Here is a 27,199-nt window from a genome sequence, read left to right as displayed (position 1 = left end):
ACCATAGCAATAAAAAGAGCAGGAGCGAGAGATGAGAAAGGGGATCCAGCCCGCCCTGGAGCAGTACCTGGTGACCGCCGGGGGTGGGGAGGGGGCGGCTGTCGTCGCCGCCGCCGCAGCAGCCTCCATGGACAAAAGGGCACTGCTAGCCAGCCCCGGCTTCCCCGCCGCCGCCGCCGCTGCCGCCCCGGGCGCGTACATCCAGATCCTCACCACGAACACTTCCACCACCTCCTGTTCCTCTTCCCTCCAAAGCGGCGCCGTCGCCGCCGGCCCCCTCCTCCCCAGTGCCCCCGGCGCGGAGCAGACGGCCGGCAGCCTCCTCTACACCACGCCGCACGGACCCTCCAGCAGAGCCGGGCTGCTGCAGCAGCCACCAGCGCTGGGACGCGGCGGCGGCGGCGGCGGCGGCCCTCCGGTAATGCCCTCCGGTTCCCACCGTCCCCAGCCCGGGCGGGAGGTGGGCTCGCACCGCGCGGGGTGGTGGGCGCGCTGCGGGCCGCCCCGGGACGGCGCAGGGCCGAGCGTCGCGGGCCTCGGCGGCCGCCCCTCCAACGGGGCTTTATTGTTAGCCTCGTGCACTGCCCCCCTGCGCCCGGAGGTCGGGGGGCTCCGCCAGGCGCGCGGGGCAGCGGGGATCGCCTTGGCGCGGACCACGGCAAACACTCCGAAACTTTTCGCGGTCCCCCCTTCTTTTCCTGCACTTTTCCCTACCCCCACCCTCCCCTCCCCTCCAACTCGAAGCTTCCTCTTTCTCGGGCGTAGGAAGGGGTCACGCCCCGGATGGAGAAGGGGGTGGGGGGGGGAGGGAGTAGTGAACTGGGGAGTGGGGGACTCTGGGGGCTGGGAACCGGGGGGACAGTTGGGGTGATCGCCCCACCCCCTCCGCCGGCCTCAGAGGCCCGCTGGCGGCCGGGGGTCCCTGAGGCGTGCTCCGGGCGCAGGGGTTCTGCCAGGCTGCGCTTGACACATTTTGGGATCTGGAACTCCCGGCAACAAAGGGGTGGGGGAGGCGGAGAGGGGCGGCGGGGGAGGTGGGGCTGGAAGCCGGGTGCGAGCTGGGGCGTGGGCTGTCTGGGGGCGAGGGACCCGCGGGCAGGCGACCCGGCCTGGGCGCATCCTGGCGGTGGCAGCGGCGGCGCCCGCGTGGCCCGAGCGCCCGGGCCTTCCTCGCCGGGCCCCGGGCCTGCCCTTGACCCGCCTCTCCCCTTGCCCCTTCCTTCCCCGCCCTGTCCCCCTCCCCGCCCCCCGGCGACGGAGGGCGGGGGCAGCCGTGTTCCCGTCCCGCCGGCTGGGTCTGTCCCTCTCCCCGGGACCCGCCGGTGACGTTTCGCACACGTGCGCGGAGGACGCGCCTGTGACTGGGGAGGAGGCGGCGGCGGGAGGGGGCGCTGGAGGGGGAGAGGGGGGCACCCACTTCCTCCTGCTCGCCGGCTCCCTGGCCTGGGACGGTCCCGGCGCCCTCGCACCCGCCCCCGGCGCGGCCACCCTCCCTCTGCTCTCCCTAACCCCCCCCCCCCCACCACGGGCGCCCGCCCTCGCCCGGCGCCGCCGGTCTGCTCGGCCCTCCGGGCCCCCTCTCCAGCCGGCCCCCCCACCTCCCCCGGAGCCAGGCTGGTTTCGGAAATGCCCTTACAGCAGCAGGTTAGTGACCGGGACGGCTCGGGGGCTGCCGCCGCCGCGGGGGGCACCGGATTCTGTTAGGGGCTGGAGCCGTGGGGGTAGGCGGTTGAGCGGGGTTTTGGAGTGGGAACGGGGGGTTGGGTGCTTGAGGGAAATGAGTAAGCAAGAAAAATCTAAGTAAGTAAATGCCCCGGCCTCCGGTTCTAGGAACCTCGGGCCGGGAGTGTCCGCCCCGGGGGGTGGGTATGGTGTTTACATGTATCTTTTTCTAGGGGGCCGATGGATGGGCGATTGAAAACCGGAGGGGGGGGGCTTCTCGCCAATGGCCGAGTTGAGCTCTGTTTTCTGTCTTCTTCCCTTGTGCTGGAGGGGGAGGGGGGCGGGTCAGAGGGTAGGGTGTCTGTAGGATTCCCAGGCCACCCGCCACCCCCTCCCTTTGTCCCTGTAATTTATAAAGCGCCTTTGAGAGATGATTTAGGTCAGTATGCGGCTTCTCTTTTTGTTGATACTCGAAAGAAGTGTGGCCCGGAGGTCTCTCCCCTTTCTCCTTTTTCTCCTTCATTCCCTTCCTCCATGGCTCCTGTCTTCACCCTCGTGGTGAGGCTTGGCCCCCACGAGGCTGGCAACCAACGAGAGTCAGATAAATGGTTGATAAATACCAGTCGTTGACCTCACCTTGTGTCAGTTCCAAATGGGTTTGTTTTTTGGAGAATCAAGATTTTGCAGGGGTCTTTAAGAAAGTCAGCACATAGGCAGCACTTGGGGAAATGAGACGGGTCTTGGAATAACGAAAATTTCTTATTCCCATACTCTTTCCAGTATCTCCCATGGCTGGGTCTTAACTGCTTTCCAGCCCCAGAGATACTTGCTGAGGATGTGTGATAGTCTCAAAGAAGCTCCTGGTTTTTAGTGACAAGGGTCTGCCAGCAGGGGGGAGATAGAGTTCAGTACCTACTTAGACACACTGTACCCAGTATGCTGGATCTCAGTCGCAAGAATATTCCATGCTTTTGGCGTTAAATACTGTTACTTGACCTGACCTAAACATGTTTGGATATATTTTAAGCATATTGGCCCCTTACACAGTCGTGTTACTATATCATAAACTTAACCGGAAACAACCAGCTATTGACATAATTCTTGCATTGGATTCAGACTTATGGGAGAGTACTTTTGACAATGGGAAGTTATGAGACCACCACCAGATTGCTGGTGTTTTGTTTTTGTTTTTGGTTTTTTTTTTTTTTTGACTCTTAGCCTGCTCTTGGAGCCTCCAAAACTTGTCTAGCCAAACTTCCCTGGAGTTCATTGTATTTAAAGTGTAAAAATTATCCTCACTGGCTTCCAAGTTCTTTCAAAACTTTATCTTTTTTGCCATGAGATTATTATTCCAAAGTCATGAGCATTGAACGTGAAGTGTGATTTGCTTCTTATCAAAATTGTATTAGACTGTGATTCCAGTCTTGAAATTTTGTTGATCTTCTTTCCCTAAACCGGGAATGACAGCATGGGGATGGCTGAGTGATTGGCTGAGCAAAGAGACCGTTTAAACACTTTGTGTCCAAGAAGAGGTTGAGAATTCTGTTCTGGAGGCCAGAGTTGCAGACCCAGCTGGTTCTAGTTCTCAAGAACATCTAAGAACTTAACGGGAGCAGATCCTCACCTTTTGGGGAAGAAAATAGGACTACTACCTTACTGGCCAAGTCGCCTCTTATCCTTTACAGGTTTCGTGCTCTTAGGCAAATAACTTAATTTCTCAAAACAGTTTTCCTCTTTTGTAGAATAGGAACAACAGCAATATTGCCGTTAAGGTTTTTTTGAAGGGTTAAATATGAGAATCCGTGTAAAACGCTTAGCACAGTGCCTGGCGAATAGTATAGATGCCCAATAAAACTACGATCCAGAAATGTTACTTCCTTTATAACTTAGAGCAATTGTATGGGACCTCGTGTACAGCTCTCCTTTGTTTACATGTATGAGTAAAACGGTTACGAGTTTTCTAAAGGGATATGTCATTCCTTATACCCAATTAGTCTGGGTTTTTCAATCCACAAAACATGGCTGTCCCAGCAATGGGTAAAACGGGGCCATGTCAGTAGGACAGGAATATTTAGAGATGGTGTTGAACTGCCTGAGCATGATCTTGTGCCTTGGGTTGTGATAAATTTAGATCGACTCATCCCCACTTTTTTTTGCCTGGACTCCGCTCCTCCCGTGACGCCACGGACCTGCTAACTTTTGGGTGCAGTCTGTGTTTGGTGGCGTTTGTAGGACTGAGCTGTCCGTCGTCACCAGGTCAGAGGCACGCTCTAGGTAAATTCGTGTTCAGATGGGGAACTGTTGGAAATGGAAGAACTGTAGAGAACCATAGAGGAGCTATTTTCTGGAGCAGAAAGGACTTCATCATTTTCTCCCTCGTGGATGAAATGATTTCATCCAAGGCCTAGAAAATTTGGGATATATTAATGCAAGAGACAGTGGCCTTTCACATCTGATTTAATTTAATCCAGTCACAGCAGCCTGCTGATTACACTTTGGGAAAGAACCCACATGCTTGAAATTTCTGTGTAAGAATGGAGGAACCATAGACCATGTATATAGCCGGGACTGTTTTTTTTCCTGTGCAAGTATAAAAGAAAAATGCTGGGTTCCTGTGGTTCTATACTCAATAATCTTGCTTCTGCTGAGATACATGATTGATGCCAAGTTTAAACTAGGAGAGGATTTTTAGTCGCTACATACCCCAAAATGGAAGTTTTAATATAATGCGGTGCCCAGACGCGGGCAGTGCAAATAGCTCCACTATAATCAGTACCAAGGGCACCACTCTAATCATCCTCTGAGACAAAGCACCCTCAGCTGTGGCCCTGTGAGCTAAGGAACCCAAGCTTGCAAACAGGGAAGGATTTTTTGTCGTTGTTGTTGTTTTTCTAGAAGTCGTCACCTTGGAAGAGTAGATTCGGAGATTAATGCTGCTCTGTGTAAAGCTGCCTTGAAAACAAAATAATGCTCAAAGCTTAGACCTGAATAAAAAGCAGCACCTGCAGATTTAGAGGCTGTGAGGGGAAAGTTGCTTTTATTCTTGTTTTTCAGAGGTCTGATGCAGTAGTTTCCTTTTAACTCTTCTGTCTTTATTGCCTCCCTAGAGATCTACCACCCACCCCTTTAACCCCTTTCCACAGGACTGGGATCCATTTGGCAAAGCTTCAGATAGTCTGCGTTCGTTTTCTGGCTGGTTTTCTGACTTCATGGGATTTCCTTGTCTTCCACTTGGCCGGGCCAACTAGCTCCCATTCCTTTTTGAACCACCTATTTCCCTACCAACGTTTTGAAACCAGGAGGAGTGAAAACCAACACTGGCTCGTGCTCATGATATCCAGTCCCGTGTCGGTGCCCACGAAATCACCCCCAAAGCGTGCACAGCACAGAAGTAGATTTCGGTTCTTAATCAGATTCTCTGTTTCCATTCAGTTTTTAAAAAGGAACTTTTCCTGAATTCTTTGAGGTAGGAAGTATGCGGTTTAATGCATATTTTCATGCTTGTTCTCAGCTTAAAAATTGTGTTGTAGGGACCATAGTTACAACTGCTAAGAAGCCTTTTTTTCTACTAATCATTTTTCATGGGACCAGGAAGGGACAATAACTGGGAAAGCAGTAAATATAGGAAACCACTAACGGTATCTCCTTCCTCCTACTCTGATCCTCTCGTTGGCTTCAAAGAGTGACTTGGAAAATGTATCTTAACACCAAGAAAAGTTACACAACAGAAGGGCTTGGAAAAGCAACAGCAGAGATGGGGACGGGAAGCTCGTGGGGGGGGGGGGGGGGAACACAGAGGGATAGTGCACAAAGGTTTGCTCCAGTAAGAAGGAAATTGGTTTATTTTCTGTTGTCACTTTCGCTTCAAACTCTTCCCTCCCTCCCCCCGCCCCCCACAAAGCAGTGTGTTTTTAGAACTAGAAGAATGTACAGGTTACAAGATTGCATTCTCAGTCTTCCCCGAGCCCTAACGGGGGGCAGTCTTGGGGCCATGGCGGCCACAGTCATCTACAAGACCGCTTTGAACAAGAAGAGATAACGCCCATTGGTTGCCAGATTTTATCATGGTGCTTTGCTGGGGAACCTGAGCAAAGCATGAAGCTACTACTTAGATTTGTAAACTAAGGCAGGCGTTTATGTCAGCTGGAGGGTGATGGGAGAATTGACAGCTGATGGAACAAGGAGAGGATAAAAAGAAGAACAGTTGACCCTTGAACAGCTTACACACACACACGCACACACACACAGAGTAAAAAATCTGAGTAGAGCTCTTGACTCCCCAAAAACTTAACTACCAGTGGCCTACTGTTGACCAGAAATAACACAGTTAACACATCTTTTGCATACATATTGTTCACAGTGTTACAATAAAGTAAGCCAGAGAACAGAAAATGTTATTAAGAAAATCACAAGGAAGAGAAAATACACTTAAGAGTACTGTAAAAAAAAAAAAAAAAAGAAAGAAAAAAAAGAAAAGAAAAAAAAAAAATCCCTCATACAAGTGGACCCGTGTAGTTCAAACCTGCGTTCAAGGGTCAACTATACTCTACTTCAGTCTGCTTTCTGTTGCTGTCGCCCAGCTGTCTGGGGCTATCTGTAGGGTCTAGGCAATATTCTTATAACTTGACAGTCTCTAAGAATAATGCTTTAGGTTAGCATAGGCAACAACTGACAACTCCTGAGGTCTTGGTGTGAGTCATAACGCTGAGAGCTGTCTGACCCAATCTGCTTCGTTTTGCAGGTGAAGAAATTAAGCCCCAGCGGAGTTCAGTTACTTTCCCAAGGTCACAAGCTAGCTAATGGCAAAGCCAGGACTGAAACTGGAGACTTTGAATTCTTAGAGGAAGCCTCATTCACCAAGAGAAAGTTAACCGCGTCTCATGTGCTCTAGATGGGGAAATTGGGATGTGTAGAAAACACCCTTTTAGGAGTGGTGACATTTTTTTTTTTTAATGGGCACCCATGGAAGTGTCTTTTGAACAGTGGGTCTTGGAGTAACAACCCATTCTCAAAGATTCAGGATAAGCAAAGCTATTTTAGATGTTAGATGAAAGGGAATTTTTTTAAATTTTTTTTTTAATGGAAGGGGTGACTGGCTTATATAAAACATAATATTTTTAACGTTTTGTTATTTACAAGTTTGTTCCCTGTGTACGTGACATTTTCTGGCACTTAAAAGGTGAAAGATGGACTTTACAGAGAATAGAACCTAAAAGGATTTCTGAAACTTTGTTCAGGACAGGGGCACACCGTGGAGCTCTGGTACTGGAAGTTCTATCCTGGGCCATCCGCACCCTCAGTGGCTTGGAGTGGCTTTCACAGGTCCCCAGGTACTTGGCCGGTGACGCTGGATTAGATGCTCTTCCTGCAGCAAGACTTCTGATTTAACAAAGTGACTGGCCTGTTAATTCTTGGCAGAGGAAGCCACCGTCCCCTAAAACCCAGAATTAATTTCATTAAAATGTCTTCTTTTACGCGTGGAACCGAGAAAGCTTAAAAATAGAATCCCTTCAAGCCCTGAAGCCTAAAAGTGAAACATAATCTGAGGTGGCTGTGGTTCCTCCACTCGTTAGGGGCTCGGATCTGTGGCCTGTCTGTGATCCCCCAAACAGAGGGGCCGTGGATAGAGATGGTCTCCCAGCCAGCGAGCAGGAGGCAGCACGATGCTGGCAGTTGTCATCAGTGAGACTCCTTTTCCCAGAAGAACGTTTTGGTAAACGGAGCCCGTCTTTCAGGGAGCAAGAAGCTGAATGCCCTTGGTCCTCCGGGCCAGCTCCTCCTGCCTGGCTCCCCTGGAGATCCTTTTGGCTCCTCTGGCATGCTCCTGCCCGAACTTGCTGAGAAGGGCTTCTCCACGCTCTGGTTTTCATGACCCCAAATGCTGTGGCTCCCGACACCGGAGTGAACTCCTAGCCTTTTGGGCTCACCCCTCCTTTGCCCTCTGCCATTTCTACTCCAAGGCTCTAGAGATAGGAAACCAGAGCTGTAGCCCCAGGGCCCCAAACACCATCCCTTTTGAGCCCTATCTGGGTCTGGCAGGCCTTGGGGGTGAGGGGGGCCCATGCGTACAAGACCTCACCCTCACCCAAAAGATGGAAAGTGAAGGGTCTGACGATGGAGTCTGGAGCCAGAGTGCCTGAGTTCTAATTGTGGTTCCACCTGCCGGCTGTGTGGCCTGGGGCTTACCACCTGCTCTGTGTCTTAATGTCCTCACCTGTAAAATGGGAAGATCGTAGCACCTACCTCCTGGGGTTGGAAGATGGACCACCAGCCTGTGTTCGTTTAAACCCAATTCCAGGGGCGCCTGGGTGGCGCAGTCGGTTAAGCGTCCGACTTCAGCCAGGTCACGATCTCGCGGTCCGTGAGTTCCAGCCCCGCGTCGGGCTCTGGGCTGATGGCTCAGAGCCTGGAGCCTGTTTCCGATCCTGTGTCTCCCTCTCTCTCTGCCCCTCCTCTGTTCATGCTCTGTCTCTCTCTGTCCCAAAAATAAATAAACGTTGAAAAAAAAATTAAAAAAAAAATTGGAGGAAAGGAGATCCTTGTTATATAGTGGAGAAAATTTAAAAGAAAAAAAAAAACCCAATTCCACCTCCACAGATGGCAGCGATGGGCAGGAGGGGTGAGGCAAGGGGCTGCTTTCTCCTGACGTAGCTGTTTGGATCTGTGGCTCTTTATAAGCTGTGCACTGACTTGGGAGAAGGAACAGAAAAATAAGCTCCTTATTACAATAGAACTAGCAGTAGTAACAGCATCGTGACTAAAATCTTTATTTCTGTGATTAAATGTGTTAATAAAGTTGTACTGTTAACATGATTTCACTTTTGCACAGTAAACCACGGCTTAAGATTGAATGGCAGAAATTGGGGTGCCTGGGCGGCCTGAGGCGCCAGTGTAGGGGGTAGGAGGGGAGGGCTGTGTTGCTCTCCAGAGTCAGGGAACCGGCCTCTGGGCCTCCGTTTCCCCTTCTCAGCTTCCTCTCGACCCTCGATTTTTGTGTTAGGTCTCTTCTTCCCCCTCATCCCTCACCTCTCCCTCTGCCTGGCTTCTAGAAGAATGCCAGAATTGCAGCCTTCGCTGGCTGCTCCCGTGACGTACTCAATTAATTACCACCTCGTTCGAGGTACGGTGAAACCTCGCCTTTCCCGTTCTGCCTTCCCTTCCTCCCAGCTCGGGTCTGACCTGGCACGGGTCTGACCTGGCACGTGAGAGGCTGCAGGTGTCCCTCTGGTGCATTCGCTTGCTCCTGGGCTCTTTCTCCTCCCACTCCGCCCGGCCTCTCTTGCCGCCCTCCTCACCGGCCCATCAAGTGCACCTCCCTGTAGCCCCATCGTCGGTGCCCTTGACTCCCTCCTCCAAACCTGCGAGCTCCCAGAAGTCGGTCTCGGTCGGTCAGTGGTGTTTTCATCATGTACGTCCCCGCAGTGCCTTCGACCCCGGAGACTCCGATACTTGAGAGGCGCGCGTTCGTTAGACACCCGCAGTGTGCCGGCCCCCGGGTCCGGTTGGGGATGCAAACGAAGTGTGAGGTGTGACCCGCCCACTCGCGAGTTTACAGCCTGTGTGGGGAGACAGGCTTTAAACACAAGGTGATTCGCAAGCAAGACTAAACAGGAGTCAGGAGCGAAAACAAGACTCTTCTAGTCCTCGGTTGTGCGGTGCAGAAGAGGATGAGCCCGCCGGCCGTGAGAGCGGGGAGGCCTGGCTCCCGTGGTCAGCAGGCTCGGGGCACACGAGGGTGCACACCTGAATCATCTGGGCATTTCCCCAGAAAAACCCAAACTCGGGCTCCGCCCAGATTAATTAGAACCTGTGGGGGTGGGATCCCCACATGGGTATGTGTCCCAGATCGTTCTCCTGTGCATTCTCAGGTGGAGCCCCGGTGCTAGGTGCAGACAGAAGATTGAGGAGATTGTTCAGGGCGAGGGAAGCATCCCAAGGCAGAGGTAGGGAGTAGAAGACAGGTCACAGACAGAGAGACCGTTTGGACTGAAGGAGAATAGAACCTAACGTTGGCTATGTTGGTAGAATTGGTCGAGAACAGAGATTGGCCTTGGTACGAGGGTCAGGCAGGGAGTTCCCTGCGGGGTAGTGGGGTGGGGATCGTGATGTGCGGGCTTTGCTTGAACAAAGAAGAAACGCCCTGTCAAGAGGGGGCCGTGGGACCCAGCCCTGGGCGAGGTCTGCCAGAGGGTAAGGCAGGCCCTGCCTGCTGCCCGTCCTTCAACCTTAAAATGCCAGAAATCTACCAGTTTTAAAATGTTGGCTCGATTAAAAAGGAAAATGTGCAAGCCAAACAAAATAGGTCTCTAGGACAGAATTGGCTTAAGGGCTACCACTCAGCAGTCTCTGGTCTATGGGATAATAATAGCTAATGTTTATCGAGTGCCCGCGTGTATGGAGGGCACCAAATTGAGTGCTTCACGCACACGAGCCCACTATCCGCATAACAACCTATGAAGTGGGCATTATCATCATGCTTGTTGACGTGGGAAGGACTCGGCAGCCAGGGGTTAGGGGGCTGGCTCAGGGCCCCCCTGATGAGTGGGGCCACCCAAACCTGGCTACAAAGTCTCCGCTCATTCCTGGATGTTCTCCTCCGTGGTCTCTGACGCTGTATTCATTCTCCAGTACAGACTCAAGACACCCGGCACAAAGAAAGAACCCGGTGTTTCCCCGAGCTTCCCTGATCATAAGAATGGCCCGTGGCACTCATTCCACGCGCTACCTCTACCCTCTTCAGTGAGAGAAATACCGAGATCTGATCTCCCGGGACGTTGGGCAAACACCGCCGTAGGTCGGGAAGCACGGTTCTCCGAGCTGGAGCCGGCCGCAGAATCCGCGCGCTGGCGTGAGGCTGGCCTCCACTCGTGCCTCGCTCGCTCGGAGGGACTAGCCCGGAGGCCCCGGGGAAGTGGGGCAGGTGCGCTGGTACCCGACGCCCGCCCCCTTCCGGCGTCCCTATGTCCCTGAAGACGGGTCGGTCACCCACGGCGCAAAGCGGGCGAAGCGTGGGGGGGCTCCGGAGGCCGGAGGTCAGGCCGGAGGACCTCGGTCGGGAGCGCCGAGTGGGGGCATTAGCCGAGTGGGGGCTAATGCCGCACGCCAGGCCCCAGCACAGGCGGGGAACGGCGCGACTTGATACGCGGGGCGCCCCGCCCTCCAGGGAGTTACTCTGCCCGGCGGGAGGAAGGCTTTTCGCTCTGTGGGGCCGAGGCCTGCAGGGAGCAGGTTACCGAGGGGACAGAAAGCCAAGAAATCTCCCCGGGAAGGGAACCGGGTCACACCCTCTAGGCTCTGGGCGCCGTAGGTTGAACGAGCCGGGAAGCGGGACAGCAGCGGTGAGCGTGTGGAAAGGCAGCACGGAAGTGAGGGACGGGCTGAGAAAAGAAGGAAGACTTCAGACTGTCCGGGGGTTTCAGTCCTGGGGCTGCCGGGACGGCTGCGGCAGAGCGCGGCCTCGGTGAGACGGTTATTTGGTAGGAGTTGGTTGTGAGTGACGCCGGAGGCCGTCCAGCCTTCCAGGAGGCGAGGGCCGCGCACTGGAACCGTGGCTTTGGCAGAGAGGTCATAGTGCAAGGCTTGATGAACGATGGCGAACCAAGAACTGGTCTCCCTAACTTCAAAAAAAAAAAAAAAAAAAATTAATGTGGTGCCACAAAAACCTTTGTGTTGTTTTCACTTCTCGCTGTGCAATATGAAAACGAGACAGATCCATCAGGTTGATTTGGGGGATCGATACTGCCAGGGCTCGCAGAGACGAGCCATCAGATGTTATTTATTACATGCTTTACCAGGTCCGGGCCTGGCTTCTGGCTGCTTCGAGAAAGCCAACGGTTTGCAACCTGTCAGAGCCCAGAGCCAGCTAGAGAGTGAGAGTACTGTGCATAAAGAAAGGTCACATAATTCCGTCTTGAACTAAGATGGCTCTTTGGACCGTGATTTCCTAGGCTCTCTGATTTTGCTGGTTACAAAAACCAAAGCAACAACAACAGCAACGAAACTTGAATTTACTTAGGCTCTCGCACATTAGCCTTTAAAAATCAGTCTTTGAGTACTCCTCTGGAGGAAAGACTCCCTCTCTTATTCTGTTCCTCCCTGGCTCATACTCTGTCTCTCTCTCAAAAATAAATAGAGATTAAAAAAAAAAAAAAAAAGACTATCAACTTTGCCTCTGGACATTGCCACATGTCTCCTGGGGGCAGAATTGACCCCCACCCCCGTTGTGGACTAGTGTACCAGACCTTGAAGAAAGAGCAGAAACGGGGAATCACGGAGATGCGTCTTCTATATAAAGTGTACATTAACATTTTGAAATAACAGTAGAGATTTTCAAAGCACATGGTTTCTCGTAGCTGGACTTTAATTTTGGCATGCCTAACCCCCGGTGGAACCCCGGAGCTGTGCTCACCCTCTTGGTCGATGATACAGAGAAAACGTGCTGTGCACAGCCTGGTGAAGCTCTGTCTGGTTTATGGTCGGGCATGCTGTGAATCGGCCACTCGAAGCTTCCCTGTCACTTGGAGAAGAAAGGATCAAAGTCTGCAGTTCAGGGAAGGCCTAGGAAGTGTCGGCATTTATCATTTACTTACCTGGGTGATTAAGACAGACCCGCTCAGGACCTACTTCTCGGCATGGTTGTTGATCCCAGCGGGACCACGTCGTACTTTGATGATTTGGGCACACCACTGCCCTCCCCCCCCAGCCCCCGTTTCCCTCACCGGAATTGGGGTTCCTACCTCAGTCCCTGGGAAGGTGGAACGCCATAATGTGTGTGAAGTGCTAAACGCGCTAAACCCTGAAGTATTTGCTGTCGTTGCCTGACTGTCGCGAGTGGTACCTTCACTGTTAAGTAGAGCTTCCTTCCAGCGCACATCAGCTCTTAGCAAATAAGGTGAAGTGGGTTAAGAGGTACAAGTTTCCAGTTATAAGACAAGTCAGTCACCGGGAATGTAGTCAATAATATTGTAGTCACTTCATATGGTGACAGATGGTCACTGTGGCGAGCATTTCGTAAGGTGTATAATTGTTGAATCACTATGTTGTACACCTGAAACTAACATCATACGTGTCAACGACACTTCCATTAAAAAGAAAAATAACAACAAATGCGCAGGAGAAAATAATCGTAAATGTATATATCAAAAAACAAATTAAAAAGGTGAAAATTTTTAGAACAATAATGGCAATCGTCTGTGGAGATTGAAGAAACATCTGTTAGTGTATTATTAAGAAACTAGCAGAAATGAATCAAATTCAACTGAGAAGCATTACTTGGTACGAAATACTCGGTAAGAGAAGAAATGCGTAATAAACATTATTCATCATATGTAGTAATTGTGCATTCCAAACATTTTGAAATACACCAGTCAACCGGGAAATTTATATATTGTTGAAGGCTAGATTGAATTTATAAATTAAGGGAAAAAAATTTTTTTGCACCGTGTTTATTATCGTTTGCAAGTGACGATATTAACTGTGGTACACACAGAAGCAGATAACAGAAATAAATCAGTTCTACCTCCTTTTGAAGTGCCACAATTTGTTCCTTTCTACTAACCTAAAGAAAATGGATGCAGAATTAATACTGTAGTTCAGACTTCCATTCACACCCGCGTACTAAAACATGGAAAATCTGAGTTTTGAATGTTCAGAATTAGATGCTTCGGAAGGAATATGTGGGTCATTTACCTTGGATTCTAAAGAAGTGTTGACAGGGCGCCTGGGTGACTCAGATGGTTAAGCATCCAACCAGCTCAGGTCGTGATCTCACGATCTGTGAGTTCGAGCCCCGCGTCGGGCACTGTACTGACATCTCAGAGCCTGGAGCCTGCTTCAGATTCTGTGTCTCCCTCTCTCTCTGGCCCTCTCTTGCTCACGCTGTCTCTCAAAAATAAACGTTTAAAAAAAGTCATTTTTAAAATAAAGCAGTGTTAGGCTGCAGGACCAGAAAGACCTGAATATGCCATGAGGAGGGCAGCTGGGCAGCCCTGGTGTAGACTCCCAACATTTAGCTGCACCCGGGGGTGTGTGGAGACCACCTGTGCTCCTCTCTCCCTAAGTCTGCAATCAGTGATGCCAGGATGGTAGCTTGTAATCGACCTTGGTGGAAGAATTTACACCAAGGAAAGTGACACATGCAACAAATTAAGGCTTTTTTTCCCCCTCCCAAAGATCTGGTTGTGAAATACTTAAAAATGTATTCTGTTGTGACCATGAAAAAGAAAAAAAAAACTGTTAGCAGCCTGGTGCAAATGCAACTACTCTCTCTTGCCCACTCCCACCCACGTGGGCCAGTTTCTACCTAGTAGATACGTACAGCACACCAGGTACGTGCCAGCCCCCGTTCCAGACGCCGGGCACCCAGCAACAGACAAAATTCCCTGCCTTTGTGTGGCTCAGGTCGCAATTGATAAAGATTTTGCCACGTAAAAAAATGCAGCCTTGTCTTATCTTCGATGGGTTCTGGTCTGGTCTCTTAGAATAGTGGTTCTTCAGTATGTGGTCCCAGACCAGCAGCAGCACTCGGGAGCATGTTAGAAATGCAGGATTTCCAGTCACACCCAAGACCCAAAGAGTCAGAAACTCTGGGGGGGGTGTGGGGAGGGGAGGGGAGCAGCAGTAGTAGGTTAAACAGCCCCTACCCCCAGGTCATTCTGGTGCACCAAGTTTGAGAGGCACTGTTTGAGAAAAGATCCCTCTCAGCGTAAAAGGGCTGGGGGAAAGCTAAGGCCTTAGCTGTGCTGCAGTGTTGCTTCTAGAAGTGCAATTCTAGTAACAGAGCTTATAAGCGATAGTCTTGGGTGTATCAAGACAGTTCACAGCTGGCAGAACCCCTTGATCCCTTCCTGGGCCTGGCGTCCCTCCCTGAAACCAGAGGACTCCGGGAGGATCCTGCACGCCAAAGCCCAGAACTCGGTAACAGAAATTCTTAGCCTTCTTTGGGCTTTTCATCATCTAGCAAACAGGGAAACTGCTTCCCTCCCTTTTCTCCAGAGACTGTTGACATGTTTGCCTGACAAATATTTTCCTCCTTTTAATTCCTTCTCTCTTATGGTCCTCTTATCTAGCACCATTAAAAATCTTTATAACCAAATTGCCAGCCAGATGTACAAGACTTATCTGGAAGTGAAATGGTCAGTCTCCTCACATGTCTGGTAATTTGGGTATTTAAAGATATTGTGAGTAGCAGATGAAATGAGAGACCACGGGAAAGCGTCCAGCCTGGAGCTGGGCACAGAGTGGCCAGCCACTCGGTCACTGTCCATGCGGTTCCTGTCCCCTAGCCCCAATAAAGGCCTTAAACAGATACCACACTTCTTTGTGCGAAAAGCTCGTGACTACCCACAGTTTGAATGAGTATGAAGAACCATCGTATAAATTATAATCAAAATCACGGAATCAGAAATTCTGATTAGTTATGACTTTTATTTACAAGTGTAATTACACTTAGAAACTAGGGGGGAAAAAGGTTTTAACCTTATTTTTTTTTTCTTTTAATAAGAAAAAAAAAAAAAAAAAAAAAAAGACCCTAATCAGAATGGCAGAAGTTTTTCACTTCTGCACCAGCCCAAACCCTGGTCTGCTCCTAAGCAACCTAATTAACTACTACCATGTTAAAAGGAGTGTTTGGGACGGAACGATAGTTTCTTGTGATGGAAGGGCTGTGTCCTAAAATGCATGTGGAAGATTATGTGGCTTTATTATGGCCCAGGTTCGTCTTGGTGGTTCTTCTAAAAGCGTCTCTCTAGCTATCTGGTGGGCAACTCCACCCCCTTTCCGTCCACCTTCAGCCAAAACAACTTCTGGTGACAGTGACAGTTAACCATTTGCGGTTGATGATATTACAGAGGTCGAGAAAATGAGGCAGGAGGTACTCATTTCTTGCTTCCTGCTTTGCTGAAGAGTGTGAGGGTCAGCCTTTCTAAGCCCATGACTTCCGTCTGACGTTTGCTGCTCTGTGTCACAAGTGTGGCCAAGGTGTGGCCCTTAAAACGTCCGCCACCTCTGAAGGTCTAGCATGACTCAGCTACTGCCATCCTTCCCCAAACTAGCTCTGGGTGTGGTCCTCCTGTCTTGCCTTACGGAGTAAAAGAAGTTAGCGTTTATTTATTTATTTTTGGGACAGAGAGAGACAGAGCATGAAGGGGGGAGGGGCAGAGAGAGAGGGAGTCACAGAATCGGAAGCAGGCTCCAGGCTCTGAGCCATCAGCCCAGAGCCTGACGCGGGGCTCGAACTCACGGACCGCGAGATCGTGACCTGGCTGAAGTCGGACGCTTCACCGACTGTGCCACCCAGGCGCCCCACGGAGTAAAAGAAGTTAGAAAAGAGCCATGCCGTCTGTGTACCGTAGTTGAATTTTATAAATATTTTTTTTAAATGGATCTAGACACACATTGTCCCATTTGACCATAACAAGTGGCCACGTGAAGAGCTCTTTTGGGTCTTGCTTCACCTTTTGATGTTAATACAGGACTAATGGTGTTGAAACGGTCAGCCCGTTGGCTGCCCTTTTTAGGTAAGGTAGGTCTCCTTCTATTTGTGCACCTAAGAGAAGAGATCTCCGTAGGAATACATGTTGGCCCCAACTTGGTGTGATTAGGAACCCGGATCTGTTGCTCTGGGGGACTTTTTCGTGTTGTGTAAGGGTTCTGAAGACTGCCGAACCAGGATGCGAACTTCTTAATACACCCCAAGAAGTGTAACTCACGGTTACAGATACTGCTGTTGCCTTCTATTCCCAATCAGATCGGCAGGTTATGAGTGGAGCCAGGTTCAAGTTGAACGATTCTGTTAGTGTCCAGCTGTAATAGCTCCTCTCTGGAGCATACCTGCAGAGGTGGGGCTTCTGCTGGCTGTTGAAGGGCCACCGTGGACACTGTCATCTACTCAGGTGCCCACTGAGGACTGTTAAGAAACAGTGACTTCGTTGCCTTTTTTTTTTTTATTCAAAAAAAATTTTCTTTTTGATGTTTGTTTATTTTTGAGAAAGAGTGTGAGCAGGGGAGAGGCCGAGAGAGAGGGAGGCACAGAATCCGAAGCCAACGCCAGGCTCCGAGCTGTCAGCACAGAGCCTGACTCGGGGCTCGAACCCATGAACCGTGAGATCATGAGCTGAGCCAAAAGCAAGAATCAGATGCTTAACCACCTGAGCCACCCAGGCGCCCCTACCGTTTTTGTTGCTGTTAAGAAGATACTTGTTTTTAGTACATGCTTGCTTATTTAAAGAAATCAAAGACCGTCAGTGGAGTAAAGTTTAAAATACTTGGTCCTCCCACCTAGTCCTGCTTCCCTTCCTAGACGTAACCACAATAACAGCTTGGACTTTCCCTTTTTTGTTAATTTGCAAATACATGTTTTATATGAAGGTGCAAATTGTGGCTTGCAGTTTGTGCTTAGCAAGCCATTGGACGCATTTCCACCCTGGTCTTCATTCTGTCATGGCTGCACTCTGCCCATTATATGGATTTGTCAGAATATAGTTAGCTCTCCTATAGTTAGCTCTCCCCATGCCATTGTGGTTTCGGTTATTTCTAATTTTAACTGTCCTTATACATGTTTTTGTACACCTGCGTCTTTCCATAGGTGACATTTCTATATATTGAATGCCTGTCACAGGGCACAGGGAGGAAAATGCAGGTAGATGAGGCCAGATGGCCCTCCAGACAGGCCGAGCCAGTCCTGTCCCCATGTCCCCACTGCCAGGGTGGAGCGGATGCCTGCTTTCCTGTACTCTTTCCAGTATTGGGTAACATACGTCCTTTTATGGCTTTGCTAGTGATGCTAGATGATGATCTCTGATTTTTAGTTTGTGTTTTTCTTGGTCCTTGTTCCTACCATCACTGCTGCTACTGTTACTGCTACTGACTAATATTTATTCAGTGTATTTATGTGCCAGGATTGTTTCAGGCACTTCGCATGGAATTTACTGATTTTATTTTATTTTATTTTATTTTTTTTAATTTTTTTTTCAATGTTTATTTATTTTTGGGACAGAGAGAGACAGAGCATGAACGGGCGAGGGGCAGAGAGAGAGGGAGACACAGAATCGGAAACAGGCTCCAGGCTCTGAGCCATCAGCCCAGAGCCCGACGCGGGGCTCGAACTCACGGACCGTGAGATCGTGACCTGGTTGAAGTCGGACGCCCAACCGACTGCGCCACCCAGGCGCCCCGGAATTTACTGATTTTAAACTTCAACATTCCTCTGAATTTGGTACGATTACTGTCCTCATTTTACACACATAAATGTAAACATCTCTGACCCGACTTGTATCTCTGTGAATTGCCTCTTTGAATCCTCTACCGTTTTTGTTTACAAGGCTATTTATAACTTTCCTATTGAATTATTGGTGCTTTTAATGAGTTTCAGATACTGGACTTTCTCTGGTGTGTGCATGCATGTGTGTGCATAGTAAATACTTTTTCCCCCTCTGTCATTTTTCTATTAATTTTATCTATGAAATATTTCTCTCTACCAAAGTTTTGCTCTTTTTTTTTTTTAAGTTTATTTTGAGAGAGACTGAGACACTGTGAGTGGGGGAGGGGCAAAGAGGGAGAGAGGATCCCAAGCAGGCTCCACCCAGTCAGCAAAGAGCCCCACTTGGGGCTCTGTCTCAGGACCAGGAGATCATGACCTGAGCCAAAACCAAGATGCAGACACTTAACCGACTGAGCCACCCAGGCGCCCCCATTTTTTAATATATAAAACTACAATCTTAATAGTTTATGAAGTTGGTGGCTTGTTTTGGGAGGGTCTTTCCTAATCCCTAAATTATAACAATACTATGTATTTGGGGGAGCCTAAGCATCTGACTTCAGCTCAGGTCATGATCTCACGGCTCGAGAGTTCAAGCCCCACGTTGGGCTCTGTGCTGACAGCTTGGGGCCTGGAACCTGCTTTGGATCCTGTGTCTCCCTCTCTCTCTGCCCCTCCCCTGCTCGTGCTCTGTCTCTCTCTCTTTCTCAACAATGAATAAACATTTTAAAAAATAACAATACTCTGTATTTTCTTCTCCTGATTTAATAATTTTATTATTTTGATCTTTCTTAGTCTCCTTGGAAAGGTGTGTGTGTGTGTGTGTGTGTTACAGATCTAGCTTTATATTTTTCCTAGATGCATAGCCAGTTATACTAGGGCACTCTGTTGAATGGCTCAGCCATTCTCAAGACTCTCATGATTTTGAAATGCCACTCTTGGGGCACCTGGCTGGCTCAGTCAGTACAGCATGAGACTCTTGATCTAGTCGTGAGCTCAAGCCCTACACTGGTAGTAGAGCTTACTTATTAAAAAAAAGAGAGAAAAAAAGAAATGCCACTTTAGTCATATGAAAGAGTGTGTGTGTGTGTATGTGTGTGTGTACATGCATGTGCATCTGTGTTGGTTTCATTTTGGACCTTCTACTCCATTCCACTGATACCTTTGTTTCCTTCTAAGAAAATAGCACACTGCTTTAAATACGGTAGCTTTATAGTATGTTTTGCTGTATGTAGGGAAGATCCTGCCCCCTCTCCTCTCATACTTGTGGTGTGTTTTTTTTTTTTTTTCTTCCATTAAAATTAATTTTCAACATTGTACTTTCTTGCAGTTTTGCAGCCTGGGGCTCTGTCTCCCCATCCACTGTGAATTTAGGGCAATAAACGTACCGTCCGCCTATTGGATGGTTTTGTACACCAGAAGTGGCAGTGAGCGTCTCACATATATTGTGTCATTGGACACAGCAGCCCTCCGTCTGTAGATGAGAAAAGTGAGGTTCAGTGCTCACGCAGTTTGTCCCAGGCTACACTTCCAGACGGTCAGTGAGAGACGCAGGAGTCCAGACCAAGTGATTCCCAGCCTCCTTTTTAACCACGATGGTAGCCAGGCAGGGTGTCCCCCCCCCCCCACAAGGTGTTTCCAGGGCCTTTGTCTGGGATGGGTTATCAGGTGTCTCCATGTCCGACGGGTGGCCAGTGGCATTTATAGAGCGGGTACTGTGTGAAACGGAAGGACTGACAAGAGCTCTCTTGAGGACTCACATCTTGGGGCAGCAAGGGTTGAACATTTCAGCCTTGCTAAGGGTATCTGTTCCCATTTAGGACGTGGGTCAAGGTGGGACCACAGAGTAGAATACAAAGGAGAGGGGAAAGAAGTGGTTCAGCAGATGCTTCTTAGGCCAGAAGTTTAGCCGTCCCTCAACTCTGGGAGCAGCAGCAGGACCGGTGTGGAGTGCAGCCCTGGACCTTCTGGGGCGTTCTGGTGGGAAAGGCCATAGTTACAACACTGGGAGCTTCTAGCTGTGTAGAACACGTGCGAACACAGCACACCTGTTAGCTCTCTGGCGGAGGAACAAAGGTCTTGGTGGGTCTGGAAGCCCATGGTTGGAGAGGCGCATTTAAAACTGTGTCTGAATCCGTCTACCTGCCAGGCTAAGCCTTCCCTTTGCAGGGAAGTTGCCCCTTGATTCGATTTCTCTCGGATGCCTCCTGTTCTTGAGGGCGAACGTCAGGAAGGTAATTTTCTTTGGAGAACTTCGAAACGGCCTCCCAAACACCCGTCCAGCTGAGCGCCCACCGGGAGCCTCAGAAAAGTAATCCTATTTATTAGTAGGAGTCTATTGATTCCGTGTGTAAAATGGACCCAGAGGCCTGTGACAATGAGTCCATTTGAAATTATAATTTAAGACATCTAACAGACTAGCTGCACTGAAATACTACTCCAGAATATAAATGATGAGATGCTTAGTGAATTTCTCACGTACACGTAATTAAATTGGCAATTGGTAGGTCAAGTTTGTTTTCATATCCCAAATCACTTCATTTACCTTTCCTTCAGCAATCACGGGTGGTAAGGGTGGGAAAATCACCACTAAATCTTACGGGCCTTCCTAAAAATGTGTCCTTGTGCCTCATCGTTCATTTATTTGTTTAATCAGCCCGCATTGCCCGACCTCATGTTAAAAAACAGAAGGCACCTCATCAGAGAAGTCTCCTCTTGCACTGCATAAACTACAGTCTTAATTTTGTGAAAGCTGGCAAGGTTTCCTTCCAGATTGAGAGGTAAATGTATAATCACTTTATTATTTATATAGCACAGGCCGCCCGGCCTTGTTTCTTATATCTGCAGTTATGCCTGGTGCTCCTTCCCAGACCTTCCTGTGCCAGTGTCTCTCTCTGATCACCACCCAGTGTCACCCTGGGACTGTGGCCACAGGTGGGCCTGCCCGGGCAGTGCTGGTGGTGACCGCCATGCTGGGAACTGTGGTGTCCTGTCCGTGGCTTCACCTCGGCTGACCTGGTTTCTCTGTCCCTCCCAGGGCCAAAGCTTCAACTCTGCCCACTCAGGTAACAGTTTCTGTCCACATTTCCTTTAAAACGTATTTTCACTTCTTCCTTCCCACCCACCCCCCTCAATACAACGTGACCCCGGCATCCTGGGTTTTTCCATTCTTGACAAATGATATGTCCACTGTAACTGTACCTCCGCTGTGCTGATATCTGTTGAAATTAGACCCAGAATCTAAATGTGGCTTCATGAAACGGTGGGTGGGACATTTTTCTCTTGGAATAGTCTGTGGTCTTCTGGCCCCCAGACCACCCGACTGTGCCTTCTCTGCTGTGATGTTGGGGAAGAATGGGGTAACAGGTGTCTGGAAGTGATTTAGAATTAAAAGTTCTGTATAAGGTGTGGCATTGGCTGTTTCTGCATCAGCGATAAATTAGAGAGATGTTCACCCTCCCCAGGCCGTAGTGACCCAAACTGCAAACTAATTACATTTCTTAGAGAAAAGGAATCCAGAACCTCCCTAGGTTTGCTCCGACAGCTACTTCTTACCCTGATGAGACTTTGTTACCCAAAGATTAAACGTTTCATTTCGGCTTCATGGACTGAGTTACTGAAACACTTTGTATTTGCTCCTTTTTCTCTTAGAAGTTTCCAAAGCATAATTTGGTCCAGAAAGTACGGCAAAACAGGCAGGTGACAAACGTGACTCTGTGCTGGAGGTGAGGGCCAGAGTGCGCGGTGAATACTTCACCCGGAACAGGGGGGCTGTGCAGGAGGGAGGGTTTAGCCAGGGCCTGGGCCGCGGCAGGTTTGCTGTGTGGTCAGACTCAGGGCGCCTGACATCTGGCAGAGGTCACAGCCTGGCTAGACAAGGTCAGTTCTTTGACCTCTAGGCTCCAGATCCCTATCTGTCAAAATGCAAGTGATCTTCATAGCCTCCTTGTACTCAGACCTTCGGTGATTTTGTCCACTAAGCCACAGGCACCCAGCACCGTGGCCCCTACGTCTTTGGGGGCCTCGGGGAGGCTTCGCTGCTCCAGGTGGCGACGCATCTGCCACCGTGCATTTGGAGCACCCCTGGAGGTGACTCAGAGCTTGTGCAAGGAGGGAGCCCCAGAGTGCCAGTCACCTCCCTCCCACCACTCGCCACACCCCTCCCCTGCCAGACTTGATGTCTCTGACTTCTCCACTTTTCAAAGTCCTAAGGGTTAATTATGACGTTTACTATTTACACTGACGTTCTTGATAGTGCTGTTTCAAAGTGAGTGGCACCAGTTCATTTTCAAGTGTGAGTAGATCTCAGACTCAGGGCGTGGTTCTCCTGGCCTTTGAGTTGGGCCCCCGCTCCAACGCAGTGAGCCTTAGGTGAATGTTACACTCGCCCAGAAGCCGCTGAATATCATGGCTCACCAGTGGCCAGGACTTTGGTCCTTTCCCTCCCACAGCCCAGTAAACCGCCTTCAGGTTCTTGGAACAGTTCTGAGAAATACTAAGAGATGTCATTTCCAGGTGAGGAAACAGAATGAAGGTCAGAGGCATTTAGTGACTTTCTTTTTCCCTCCAAGCTGAGAGAGGTGGTTAAGGGGTTGGACTTTGGAGTTACTTAGGTTGAAAATCTCGTGAGCTTTGGGAACGTGGGCAAGTTATTTCACTTTTCAGGACCTCTCCGTTCTCTCATCCCCAACGTGGGGCAATGAACGACCTACCTCCCGGGCTTGAGATGGAGGGACTGAATGGGAATGCATGTGTGGATCACAGAAAGCGATCAGAAGGGTTAGCTTTTACTCTGTATGGGGAGCAAGTTGGAGAGACAGGTTAAAGACCGGTCTCGGGTCTAAATCTCCTTCGTATTAGCCTACAACAACTATCTGTATACAGAGATGATAGATAGACCTATTTGTTTTTAATTATACTCTACATATATTCAGGACCATTTTGATCAGCATGGCTTCGGTGCAGATTTTGTTGGGAGTTCTCTCTCTCTCTTCCTGTCTCGCCCTCCCTCTCTCTTTCATTATTCTAAGCCCAGCACTGGTATTTTAAAAAATTGCTGGAACTCAGGACTGTACAATTGCCAAGGAAAAGAAAAGGCCGAGACACTAAAGGTTCTCTTTGGCCAGGGGATCTCAATGGGGGACAATTCTGCTCCCATTTTTGGTTGTTATAACTGAAGAGAGGGAAGGAGGGAAATGCTCCTGGCCTCTAGCAGGTAGAGGCCAGGGAACGCAATTAAGCAAACAGGAAAGCGCCCCCTTCCCCGCCCTCCCCCCCACAACCAAGAGTTACTGGGCCCAAAATGTCCATCGTGCTGAAGTTTAGAAGCCATGCTCTCAGGTGATGCTGTCCTCCCATTATTGCAAAGTCCTAAAAATTCCAGGACCATTTTCTCAAACCGTAAGGGGAGGAGGAAACGGGAGAGGAAATTGTTTAGTTCTTCCATAAAGCTTGAGGTATAGGAAGCTTCCAGATCCAGTCAGAAATCTTCTCAACAGTTTTTTGCGCGTGTGTCCCCCCTCCCCATCCCCAGTGCCGTTGATACATTTAATTTTTGTGAGCACTAAGTAAACAGTGGCAGGCTATACAAATAAAAATGTTCTTACTTTTTTAAATTGCTCTTTTTCATACAAATAATACATGAGTTTTTGTTCTTAAGCCCCTGATTTCTAGGGGAACTTGAATCATTTGTTTTTGAACTTTTATTTCTTCCATATTGAGCTACCCTAGTTGTTAGCATGAGCCATCACTTCTAAAAGAATCCTGTCTGTTAGAATAGCGGCTTGTTCTGACTAGTCATGCTTTGAATGGTCTGCCGTAGTTTATCAGAGTTAAAACAGGAAGTTCATATTTTAAATAGAAATTCTACTTTTAAATTCTAATTTTGCTAATTTTCCATTCTGGAATATTAAGAGGGGCAGGACTGCCACATGAAACATAGGATGAAACATAGTTCAATTTCAAATTCAGATAAACGACAGAGGCTTTTAGTGTAAGTATGTCCCGTGCATCATTTGAGATATACTTATGATGAAAACTATTTGTTGTTTGTCTGAAACTACAATTCAGCTGAGTGTTCTGCATTTTTATTTGCTAAATCTGGCAACCCTAAAGATAGGGCTCAGAGGACTGGAAAATACCAGGAAATACCACTCATGTCTGGCATCTCCCTGCATAACTTTATCTTGGATGTTGGACTTTACAAAAGTGTTCAATAATAAATCTCAGGCGACTGTTTGCCAAAAGGAAAGAGAGAAATTTCTGAGGGTAATTTAGAAACTTTGTTCTGCAGTCACATTCCTTGGTCTCTGAAGGTGGCTCGAATACGAGTTAGAAATCTCTTACCTGATGTACAGAAGTGCCCTGTATTTGACCTAAAAACTCGATTCCGGAGGCGAAAACTGGACGGGAGAGAGAATCCTTTTTATGGTTTGGCTTCCAGGCCTTACCTGAAACTTAAGTGAGAGTGTAGAGTATCTAAACTCACTCTGTTTGCATCATTGGTAGGTTCATCTTAGAGCCCAGAGGCCAGTTACAATAATGGGAACAGGCTGATTGTAAAAGAATTAGATTAGCTTTGGAAAATAGCAAAATGAACAAAAAAAGCCCAACCCAAGTTCTCATTAAAAATACAGAATTTGGGGCGCCTGGGTGGCTCAGTCGGTTAAGCATCCAACTCTTCGTATCGACTCAGGTCATGATCTTGGGGTTTGTGGGATCGAGCCCCGCATCAGGCTTTGCACTGACACTGTGGAGCCTCCTTGGGGTTCTCTCTCTCCCTTTCTCTCTGCTCCTTCCTCTCTCTCTCTCTCTCTCTCTCTCTCTCTCAAAATAAGTAAACTTTTTAAAACTTTTTGCAAGAGTCTGCTGACCGTGAGCATGCCCAAGTGAGTGTCCCTCACCATTCTCTGGTGACGTCCATGTTTACCTTCTGGGAGGAAAGTGGCTGTCACGGATGCCCATCTTCACATATGTGGCCTCAGAATGGCTCCATCACAGACTCTTGCTGCCTCCAGCTGCCTTATCCACGTTCTTGCCTTCTGGAGGAAGAACCAGCCCATGTCAGCTGAGGTCAATAGCTGTACATCCCCCCTGGTCCCACATGACATCGCTGTGGCCTGCCTCTCTTCGCAGTCCCTGTGATGGCGTTGGCCAGTGTCAGATTCTCCTCCCCACTCTGATATCTTGCTTCAGGTGAGTGTAGTATCACTTTTTGCTTCCTCCCAAGGAGCCTCTCTCATACCACCGTGCACACACGCTAACCTACAAGTCGAGGGAGTTACCATCCCTGGAGGCGACCCTGTGCCCTTTGGGAATGGAAGGAAGCCAGTGGATAAATGTCCCTGCCTTCTAGAACAATTCCGGGGGGGGGGGGGGCATTCTGCAGCAGAATCGAGCCCCTGTGATCCATAGCCATGACCTGGTTCACACGCCCTTAAATCATGCACCTGCCTCCTGCTCTCTGCTCCCGAACTCCTGCTTCCCGGGATTGCTTCCAAATAAACTACCTGCACCCGAGTCCGTGTCTGGGTCTCTGCTTTTGGGAAGTATCTAATTTGAGACACCTGTCCTATTAGTTTGCTGGGGCAGCCATAACAGAATGCCGCTGAATGGGTGGCTTAAACAGCACATTTACTTTTCATAGTTTTGGAGGCCAGGAAGTCCACGATCGAGGTTGGGTTTAACCAAGGCCAACAAGGGTTGGTTTCTTCCAAGGCCGCTGTCCTTGGCTTGCAGGTGGCCGCCCTCTTGCTGCCTCTTCACACGGTCCCCTGTGCATGTGCGCCCCTGGTGTCTCCCTGTGTGTCCAGATCTCCTCTTGCAAGGACCCCAGTTTCTATGGACTAGAGCCCACACGAACAGCCTCATTTCAACACGGTCTCCTCTCCGAAGAGCCTGTCTCTAACGAGTCACATTGTGAGGTATTGGGCTTAAGGGCTTCCACATGCGCATTTTGAGGTGGGAAAAAATTCAGCCCCTAACACCCCTGGAAGAAGAAAAACTCAATCTAGGATACAGGCTACCCCGTCATAGGTCTCCAATTTGTAGCTATTTTCACAAAACCTGTGTGTCTTGTCTCCCGGAGGGCTTTGGAGAGGTGGATCTGTGAACTTGGAGGGGGATAATGACGTTAGTCGGCTGTCGTTAAATTTACCTAGCAGCCTGTGTCTCCACTTCCGCCCCACACGTTTCTGGAGAAGGCGACGGCAAGGCAAGGGTGTCGCTAGCCTAAAGGAGCTTGCAGGCTGAATAGGAAGACAAGACTGTTAGACATACATCAGCAGAGGCCAAAAGTCTGTTTTAAGACCAGCTGTAGGATGCAGACGTGAACTTGGAAGTTCAAAGGGAGTTCAGTGTCCTGTCACTAAAATGGTCAGATTATTAGAGGTATGGTTGAATTTGGTGATTTATGGAACATCCACCCTGAAACCCTGTGATGGAGAGAACGCTCTGGCCTGGGGTACGAGAAAATGTGAGAGATGGAAGGAAGAAGGGAAGGGTCTGTAAGAAAGGAACACAGCCTCTTCCAGGGTCTTGAAAGAGGCCAGAGGGTTTGTGTGTGGGAGGGGGAGGGAGTAGTGAACCCGGTGTGGTATGGTCAGGTGTGATGAGGAATAGGGAACTTTTTGTATGTTTGAGCCAGGGGCCCATTGCACAGAAGTGCTTAAGGAGGATGGACTGGGCGGCATTGTGTAGGAGGGGACACGGGGACCCGGGAGGAGAGGAGCGCTTCGGAGTAAAATGAGTCAGGAGGTAGGAAAGGCCTGTGCTGAGAAGGTTCTTCCTCCTGGAATGGCCCCGTGTCTTCCCCTGCGACCCTGGCTCCTTCCTTGTCCTCACAGACCCCGCTGACACTTCCGAAGGACCCTTGCCACCATCCAGTCCCCTTCATCCTGTTTTCATGTTTTGTTTTCCTAATACTTATCACCATCTGAAGTTAGCATCTTGTGTCCGCCCAGTGCCTAGAATGGTGCTGCCTGTGCAGAGCTCCAATGGTGCAGAGCTCACTAGTTGCTCTGTGAATATTTGCTAAAGGAATGAAGAGGTTGAAGTAGGCCAGCCATCGGTGGACCGGCTGAGATTTGGAGTTTGGAAGGTCACCCAGTAGATAAGTCAGACTTATCTATTGAACCGGCTCAAACATTTACTGAGTGCCTGTTTTGTGCTGTGCCTCGAGCTCATCAGATCTCAGGGGTCATGGATGAGTAGGACCTTACGGGGATCTTTGTCCAGTGCATGGTTCTTTTTTCAGTCAATTTTTTTTTAATGTTTATTTATTTT

General features: G+C 49.3%; 1 protein-coding gene across 1 annotated transcript in view; it reads left to right on the top strand.

The window, feature by feature from the left end:
* The first annotated feature begins 1,365 nt into the window (after nt 1-1,365).
* The window catches only part of E2F3 (E2F transcription factor 3), a 76,294-nt gene continuing 50,460 nt past the window's right edge, over nt 1,366-27,199 (top strand). The window contains exon 1 of the mRNA XM_040460610.1: nt 1,366-1,644. Coding sequence (XP_040316544.1) covers nt 1,627-1,644 — 18 coding nt within the window. The 5' untranslated portion in view covers nt 1,366-1,626. The remainder of the gene's footprint in view (nt 1,645-27,199) is intronic.

This window comes from Herpailurus yagouaroundi, unplaced genomic scaffold, assembly GCF_014898765.1.
Source record: "Herpailurus yagouaroundi ecotype Mexico unplaced genomic scaffold, PumYag 250, whole genome shotgun sequence".
NCBI classification, from domain to species: domain Eukaryota; kingdom Metazoa; phylum Chordata; class Mammalia; order Carnivora; family Felidae; genus Herpailurus; species Herpailurus yagouaroundi.
Note: the sequence above shows the minus strand (reverse complement) of the source record. Positions and strands in the feature narration are given on the sequence as shown.